Source organism: Bos taurus, chromosome 8 (assembly GCF_002263795.3).
Source record: "Bos taurus isolate L1 Dominette 01449 registration number 42190680 breed Hereford chromosome 8, ARS-UCD2.0, whole genome shotgun sequence".
In the NCBI taxonomy this organism is placed as follows: domain Eukaryota; kingdom Metazoa; phylum Chordata; class Mammalia; order Artiodactyla; family Bovidae; genus Bos; species Bos taurus.
The window spans coordinates 85247141-85256023 of NC_037335.1; the positions used below are offsets into that span (position 1 = coordinate 85247141).

At 59.5% G+C, this 8883-nt stretch overlaps 1 protein-coding gene across 1 annotated transcript; it reads right to left on the minus strand.

Annotated features, from left to right (window-relative positions):
* Positions 1 to 4879: 4879 nt before the first annotated feature.
* Positions 4880 to 8600, minus strand: BARX1 (BARX homeobox 1). Its single transcript, XM_003586424.6, has 4 exons — positions 8156 to 8600; positions 6130 to 6421; positions 5963 to 6047; positions 4880 to 5546 (listed from the first exon to the last, which is right to left on the minus strand). The coding sequence occupies exons 1-4, from the start codon at positions 8376 to 8378 to the stop codon at positions 5382 to 5384; spliced, it is 765 nt and encodes a 254-aa protein (XP_003586472.2). The 5' UTR covers positions 8379 to 8600; the 3' UTR covers positions 4880 to 5381.
* Between the last annotated feature and the right edge of the window lie 283 nt (positions 8601 to 8883).

Below are 8883 nucleotides of genomic sequence, written 5' to 3' on the forward strand. Positions count from 1 at the left end.
TATTTTCTACAAGGCATTTGTTACTTCCTGATATCATCTTGTAGATTTAATTGTGACATTTTTGCCTCCAACTTGAGCTCCTTGGGTCACAGGCTGTGTGCCCCATGCCTAGCACGGTGCTTGGCACACAGCAGGCATTTAATAGATACTTGGCAGACAAATGGATGAGACTCATTCTGGGCAGGCAGGGGCCATTGGGGACCCTAAGGGTTGTAGGATATACCAATTTGAACCTCAAGGCAGTGGAGATCCACAGAGCTGAAGTCAGATCCAAATTCTGCTCTTGATAGCTATGTGTCCCTGAGCAAGTTGCCTAACATCTCTGAGCAGTATCTTCATCTGCAAAATGGGAGTAGGGCCCCTATTTTACTAGACTGTAACTGGATCAGTAAAGGAGGAATGGCCTGTGTCCCAATGCTGAGAACCCCACCACATCCTGCAACTGCTTTTTAAATGAATGAATCACCCAAGAAAGAGCTTAATTAATATCAGAGAGTCCTTGATAGCACTGATGTCTCACACCATTATTTCCCTGAAACACTAAGAAAGAAAAATGTTAAAACACTGCCAATGAAGACATAACCCAGTGGTTTTTTAGCGCCCAGAATTTTTGTCTTGTACTTACTCAAGGATCTCTTTTGGGCTTATTAAGACAAAAATTTCTATTACAGATCACTACTGAGTTTACATGAAAAGGAAACAAGCAGGGAAATCAATGGATTGAGCATTCCTAAAACTTCTCCAAGGTCAGAGGCATCTTTGAATTGATCCCCCTCTAGCAACCTACAGTCCTGTCCCACTTGGCCTCTGCCTGGTGTGTGAGTGTCTCTGAGTTCCTGCCATGCTATTGCCCTGTGTCTTCCTGCACCTTAAGGAAGATCCCTTCCTCCCCCCAGGCTCTGTGGCTTTCTCCATCAAGAGTTGGTGCCTGAGAGGTGAGGGGCCTCCGCTGTCCAGCCAAGGACACCTCCTTAGGGACAGTCACATCTTTGCAGACACAGGGCCCACAGGGCTTTCCACCCCAACTGTCACATGAAACCAGATTTCAGAAATGGGAAGACACTGTCTTAAAGTAAATAAGATGAGCATAATACAGTGTGAGAACTAACACAAAGGAAAACATCAGAAGTCACAAAATGGAGAGACCCCTGCAAAGTCAGGGAGGACCTGCCTTCTGCTGCACCATGTGGAGTGGTCCAGGGACCAGGGCCAGTGAAAAACTTGGCCTTGAGCCAGGCTGACTCAGATGCATGACACTGTTGCTGTTGTCCCTTTCTGCCTGCCCACAAATGAGGAGTGAGTCCTGGCTTCCTTCCTTCCCCTTAAAGTGGGGCTGGGAAGGTGGTTTTGGAGATAATTTCTTTTCAGCTCAGAAAGTCCGGGGCCAGGTTGAGCTGGAGGGAGCCCACTGGGCCTCTGTAGTCATTCTTAGCCTGACTGCAGCCCCCCTGGGCCTGAAGAGGCCTTGAGGGGCAGAGACTCAAGGGATCAGCTGGTCTCCTCTGTGGACATGGGAACTCGACATGGGATCAGAGATATAACTTCTGGGGCAGGGGTTCCCCTTGAGTGTAGAAACGAAATCAGGCACGGACTAAAAACGGAGGCGAGGCCTGGTTTCTACTCCAATTCTGGGCCTCGGGAAATGTCCCCAGGCAGTATTGCTCACTCCAGGTTGAGCCGGCACCACTCTGGATCCTGGTTCCCCCTTAGGTGCAGTAAGAGAGAACCTTCCGGCTCCAGGAGAGGCAAACCTCGCGCCTGGCGTGGTTAATGTGGTCCTGGGGTCCGTGTTTCTTTTCTTCCACCTTATGGGTTCTCACTACTGACCCTACAAGAGAATCCAGAACAGGGAAACGGAGTAAACCCGAATAAACTCTATTTTTTACAATGAGGCGACAGGAGGAGGAATGGGGAGCCCCCGCTCGGCTGCGCCTGTCATATCCTAGTGGTTCCGACTTTGCGGAAAACCCGCGGCTAGTCGGAAGCTTCGAGAAAGTTGCGGCGAACCCCAAGCCGGCCGCGACAGGCCCACTTCTCCTCGAACATTTCCTGCCATCCTTGCCTGAGCCGAGCGCTACACAGAGCTAGGCTCCCGCTTCCGCCGACTAGGAGAATGACTTGCTCAGGATCGGGGTCATAACCCCCATCCCCGGCCAGGCCTTCAGCCAAACTGCGCCCATAGTCTCCCTTCCGGTCTAGGCCCCTACCTACCCCCACCTCACAAAGCCCAGACGCGCAAACTTCGTGCTCGCCTCAGAGCGCTGCCGCCGAGCTAATCCCGTGTGCCGCTCAGTCCTTGCGCCAAGCTGCGCGCCCTTCCAATCAGGCCGGAGTCCTGGCCACCAAGGGCGTTCCACCTCCACCCCATTCTGGGCCCTCGTCGGTCTCGAGACGCCCGAGCCCGCTCCTGCCCTGGCTGAGGGTCTGGGGCTCCGGAGGCACAGCCGCGCGACCTCTTTTGCGCTTTGGTGTGGTCTCTGGGTTTTGTTTCCCAGAACCTTGGGACGGAGATGAGATTTGTGCGGCGGTGGGGAGCGAGAAGATCGTTCCTTCCCCAAGGCTCGGGTCTGGGAGCGAGCGGTTGCTACCAGGCAGGGAGAGGGTTTCCGCGCTGGGTGGCCCAGGTGGCCGGGGCGGGGTGGCTCTGAGGCTGGGCGACCGCATCGCCGTCAGAGATACGGTGCTGCCCTTTATCTAGAGTCCTAGTTCTGCGGGCGGCGGTCCTTGACTGTAAGTCTAAGGATGGGCGGCAAATCTGCCTCCGCTTCTTCGCTTTTTCCTGCAGCGAGCCTGAGCTTCCATCGGGTCTCATAGGAATTGCCCAAGTCAGGAATGCCGAGGTGCCGGAACGCGGTCGGTCAGCAGTCCGGTCCTCTCCCGGGCCTCCAGGTCTCGATCTACTGCGGTCGCCCCGCTCCCTGTCCGCCAAGGAGCACAAAGGCGCAGGCAGTGACAGAAACCCCTCCCACCCCCGCCCGCACTGGAATTTGGACCCCTTCTACAGAGGCCCAGCTCCCCCACTGACCGGCTGGTGACCTCGTGACAGCAGTGCCCGCGTCAGGTTCCCCATCTGTGCCTGAAGGAGCTGTACTTACTGAAATATTGGGGCCCTTGTGCTCTGGAGCCGGTTTCCTCGGACGCCCCCACTCCCTCTTAGAGCTCTGGTCCTTTAAGGCTCTTTCCTCCAGTCCAGTGAGGGGGCTGCCTTGGGGAAGCACCAAAGAACCACAAGGCAATCCGCCTGAGGTTGCATTCCGCAGATTTAATGAAACCTGAGGACCCAGAGGACCCAGAACGAGGTCCCAGAATGGACTGGAGGAGTGCAGGTCGGGATGCCTCGTCTCTCCTCTTTCACTTCTCTTGTCTTCTGCAACTCTGCATAGTTGACAAAAGCTGTGCTGAAATCTCTCCCAGGCCAAGGAGGGGCAGAACTTCTTGACTTTTCACTCCCACTCCTGCCCCACTTTGAGGTGGAAAGGATTAAACTCAGTAGTGTACCTGATTTGGCTAGCCTGGGCCTGCTGTAGGAAGGTTTTGGCAGGACCACTACATTGAGCAGACCTGGAGGTAACCCTAAGGGATGGAAGGAATTAAGAGTTGCAGTCATACACTGATGGTCTATTTCTTCCCTCCTGCCTACAGGTTTTCTCAGGCCCCTCAGGGGACAGTGGCAAGTGAGTAGTCTGGGAGCTGTTTTTGAGTTTAAGAGCCTAGAAAGGGAGCTGATTTCCCAAAGACTTGGCAGGGCTGGGGCTTGCAGAGAATTGCCTGCCAACCTCAGAAAACATCCTCTTTTTCAGTCCTCCCAGCCTCAAACCAAGGCCAGTGATGCTTGGGTACCAGAAGTCCAAGTGCAAGTTTTAGGAAAGGGCAATCAAGTGGCCAGTTTGAAAAGGAAGCTATCAGCCACTGCAGGTGAAAGCCATAACGGTTTTCACATTCTGAAATTCAAAGCCTGCATCTCAGTATAATGTTCCTGACTCTTTCCGTCTCTGTTTGCACCTGCAAGGACCTGGTTTCAAATCTTGTTCCTGTTTGGAACTCTGCAGAGCCAAGTTTCCATCTGTCCCCTAGCTTTAACCAATGGTGTGCCCATTTCCCCATCTCCATAGCCTGGTGGTAGTCCTAGAAAGCACCAAAACAGGAACGAACTGGGGAGCTCGCAGCCCAGCTTAGGTCAGGGAGGAGGCAACTGGAAACCTTCCCCAGCGAAAGGGGCTGGGGGCGGGGGACAGCAAGCACATGCCACCAGGCCATGCCCTTGGAAAGGGGCACCCTGAAAAACTGTGAGCAGTTTGGGGTCCTCTGCTCTCTGCCTCAGGTACCCCCACTCGGTTCCTAGGTGCCTCCACCGGGTGTATACTGTAGAAAACGTGAAAACTCCGGGAGCCGGGTGCCTCTGCAGGCAAGGACTGCTGATGGTGGCCGGCCTCGAGGTGAGTCCTAGGTTTCCCGTCAGCCTTAGGATGGGCTGGCCAGAAAATCTCAAGGACCTCACAGTTAGTCCCTGAGACCGAACCAACAATTGGGGCAGTTTTCAGCCCGGGGCTACTTGCCGAGTGAGAGCGAGGTGGCCTGGGGCTCCCGCTCCTGTTGCAGACCGCTGTGTAGCCTGATTGCTGCCATCCGCAGCGCCCTGGGCCGAGAAGGAAGGGAGCAGGTTCACACTGGCCTCTAATGCCCAAAGTGGAAGCGATTCCTAGGATCCTGCAGCAACCGAGCCTCCTGCGTGCCGGCCCAGCCGGGTGGAGCTGATTAAGGCTCGAATCCACGGAACCCCGGGGCAAGGATGTTTCAGAAGCCACTGCGTGTCTCCCTCTTACCTCGCCGTGTCCCCCTTCAACCTCGCGGATTCAGAAACTCCCTCATCAAGTCCCGCTGTGTCATAAAATATTTTATTGGGAAAAAAAAAAAAAAAATCACCGTCTTCGTAAGAGAGGGGTAGGGGCCCCAGCGACGTCGGTTTGTCTGGGCGCCATCTCCGGCCGTGGTGGCCGGGCCGCGGGGTCCCCGACGCGTGGAAGCGCGTGTGTGCCTGGAGGCGTCTGAGCCCGGGGGCCGGCCAGAGGCGAGTGGGGGTGCAGGAAAGGAGCGGGGCGTGAACGCGCGTGGAGCGCCTGGCGCCGCTGAGCTCCGAGCGGAGGCGACCTTCTGCCGCGTCTCATGTGAGTTTCCAGGCTAAGGCCCGCGAGCGCACTGGGGCCTCGGTTTGGCTTCAGGGTCTGTCCTTGTTTGGCCCCTAACTGTCCGCATTCAAGGTAATAATAAAAAGTTTAGAAAGCAAACGGCGTGGACGCAGAAGGGCCGACTCGCGGCTTTCGGCGGATTCTGGGAGCCGCCGACTGCGCTGGGGTTCCCTGGGCCCGCACCCTCTGCCGCGCTCAGTCCTCGTGGCTCCGGTCGCTGGCCTCGCCTGGTGCTTCCACCGTCTTCTCCGCCTCCTTGGCGCGCTCCTGCTCCGTCAGCTGTTCGCTCGTGGGGATGGAGTTCTTCTTTGGCCTCCCCTTGGGCTTGGTGGGAGACTCCAGGCCGCCGCCCTGTAGCACCTGCGAGGGAGACCAGTGGCGCTGCGGTGAACTGGCCGGGGATCCCGGCGTCCTGGAGAGGCAGGCAGGACCTGGAGAGCCCATCGAGGCCATTGGAGGCCGCGCCTAGCCCCTGGGAAATGGTGGCCATTTGTCCAAGCGCTGCTAGGGCAAAACGACCAGAGCTTTTCGGGCGGAGGGTTCAAGTCTTCCAGGAACACTGAGAGCTCAGGGAGCACGAAAGGAGCTGGGCCAGGGCACCGGAAGGAAGCTGAGCTAGGGCACCCAGAGGGACAGAGAGCAGGGAGGGTCCTTCTGGGCACCAGGACGGAGGGAATCGGGAGGACTGGGTGCAAATCTCCACGGTGGAGAGAGTAGCTCAGGCTGCAGGGGCGTGGCGGCAAATAGAAAACACAGAAAACCGCGAAAACACTTACTATTTTCTTCCACTTCATCCTTCGATTCTGGTACCACGTCTTAACTTGCAACTGGCTCAGACCCAGGGACTCGGCGAGATCTATTCTGGAAAGAGCGGGGTGCACCCTCAGCAGGGCATGCAGCCTCCCTCCCACTACCCGCTGGGCCCAGCCTGGCCCCGCGCTACCTGTCCGGCGTGGAGAGGTACTTCTGCTTCTCAAAGCGTTTCTCTAGGCCCATCAGCTGCAGCTCGGTGAACACGGTGCGGCTCCGACGCCCCTTCTTGGCCTTGGTGCCCGGCTCCCCAGCGCCTGGCGCCTCCAGCTTCCCGCGAAGCTGCAGCTCCAGCGGCAGGTGCGGAGCGCCCGCCGCGCCGGGGAGCCCAGGCCCCGCGGCCAGCAGCGCCGAGCCCAGTCCGGAGCAGCCGAGCGGCGCCAGCGGGAACTTAAACACCGCCGCCTGCTCGGCCTTCAGCACGGCTGTGGGGAGAGAGTGGGGAGCCGGGTGAGCTCGAGCCGTGCTCCTCCTCTTGGAGATCCTCGCGCCGTGCGCCCCTGCCGACAGCTCGCCCTCAGCCAGTGCCCCCGGCACAAAACCTTCGTGCTCGCCGGGAAGTGAGAAATCTGTGCTAGGCAGACCCTCCTTGACGCCGTGGTTCCCAGAGTCTGGAAGGGGGACCTCCCCAACCCGGGCTCTGCCTGGCGTTCCCCAGGCCCCAGCTGCCCTGACATTTCAGGATTCCCAATGAACAAGGTCGAAGCTCCCAAACCAACGGAGTATGTGTGTCACAGGAAAGGGAAACCAAGAAAAAACGGTACAGTTAGGAACATGAGCATTTCCCCCACCAAAATCGGCTTTGCTGCATTGGTGGGGGTGGGGGCGGGAAGAGAGTTTCAATGAAGTAAACAGTCTGCTGGTCTATGCAGGGCAAAACAGCCACCCCGAGAGACAGGCAGTGAACAGGCAGGACAGTCAGTGAGGGTGAAGTTGGGAGCTTCCCGGAAATTCCAAAGCACCCCCAAGAAATAGGAAATTTGTTCTTCCTGTTTTCTCTCTTTAGACTCTTCCCCGCGAAGACGTTTCAATTTTCATTAGTCCTAAATGATTTTTTATTTTTTGCCCGCTTCAAACGAATTATTAACAGCGCAGCTGGAGGCAAAAGGCAGCAGAGATTGAACTCAAAACGAACCAACTGGTCCCGCTGCCCCTCAGGCAGGCGGATCACAGGCTGAAGGGTCACTGGGTATAGAGGATGTCAGTTCCCTGGGCTGAGGTCCTGCTAGAAGGTAGGAGGGCTCCCTGCCCGGATACATCTCACTACCGGCGATGTTAGGCCGCTGGAGTCAAGAAGGGCCCAGGAAAGATGAGCGGGTGAAAGTGAGAAGGCAGCGGGAGCGGAGAAGGGATCCTCGGGGGACGGTGAGAGGAAGGGCAGACCCACCCCACTGAGAGGAAGGTTGGAGAGAGACAGGGAAAGGTCAGAAGAGGGAATGCATTGGAGAGGGCAGGCAGGTCAAGGCAGGGCCTGGACAAGGGAAGAAGAGAAGAGAACTGAAAGGAGCAGAAAAAGTCTGAGTTGCTGGTTCAAGCTCCGCCAAGGTGCCGCCGATCTGGAGCATAAGGGCCAGTCCGGCAGCAGCTCACAGACAAGCCTCTTGATCTCAGGCAGGGCCCAAGGGGGTCTACGCTACAGCACAGGCGGGTTCGTCGCCAGCCTGAGACCCTGGGCTCCGGGAGCTCTGGGCTGGCTCCGGCCAGCGTCAGCCCCCAGAACAGCACTCAGACACACGGGCCTCTTCCATCAAGGTCCAGCTTCCCCAGCTTGGGCAGCCACGGCCACTCCCAAGTCCTGTGGCGAAGGCCCAGGCGCCCGCGGCCTGAGGTCGCTTTGACCCGAAGTCTGACATTCGCAGTCTGGTCCAGCGCCCGCGATGGGGATGCGGGCTCGGGTCCCCGGGCTGGACTCCTTGGGGCTGGAAACCACAGGGTAGCAGTGAAGAAGAGAGCGAATGCTCTCCCGGCTGGCCTGGCCCACGGGCACGAGGCCTGGTTTCTGCGCGGCCCGGCGCCTGCCCCTTTTGCTTCCCTGCCTGGAACGCGCCGAAGGAACGACCCGGGGCCTGCGTGCCCAGAGCTGCGTCCCGCAGAGGCCGCGGCTCGCTTCCTCCCGCCGAGCCCGGCCAGCGCCCCGCGGCCCCCGGCCCCGCACGTACCCAGGTGGCTGTGGAAGGGCCGCGCCGCCAGTAGCGCCTGCACGCCGAACTTGAGCAGCTCGCCCGCGGCGGCGGCGGCGGCGGCGGGAGCGGCGCCCTTGGGCCCCGGAGGCTCAGTGAGGATTTCCTCGATCATGAAGCTGCGGTAGCGGTGCGGCCGGTGGTCGGCGCAGCCCTCGGGCGGCCCGAAGCGCGCTGCGCCCGGCTCCCCCGGCCGCTGCATCGCGGCTCCCGGAGCTCGGCGGCGTCAGCGGCTGGGGCGCGGGGCCCGCGCGGGGTCTAGGCCGGCCCGCAGCTCCCGGCGGCGCGCGGGCGCCGGCTCATGCCCCCTCCCCCGCCGGCCAGCCGGGCGGAGGCACAGGGCGCGGGCGGGGCGCGCGGGGCTCGGCTGGTCGGACCCGAGACTGCGCCCCCGCCCCGCTCTGCCGCGCCTCTAGCCCGGTCGGCCCCGCGTCACCGCCCCGCCCCGCCCCGCCCGGCCGCCCCGCCCCGCCCCGCGACACCGCCCCTCACCCCCCAGGCCGAGCCCGAGGGAGGGCCAGAGATGGGAGGGTGGCAGGAGGGAGGGGGCCGCGAGAGGGGCAGACCGACCCAGACAGAGGGAGACCCAGCGGAGCGCACGCCCAAGAAGGATCGAGCCGGAGAGCTCGGGACACAAGAACCCCGGGGATGGGAGATCGAGAAAGAGAGAGAGAGAGAGAGGTGAGAGAGGGTCTAGAGCGAGACAC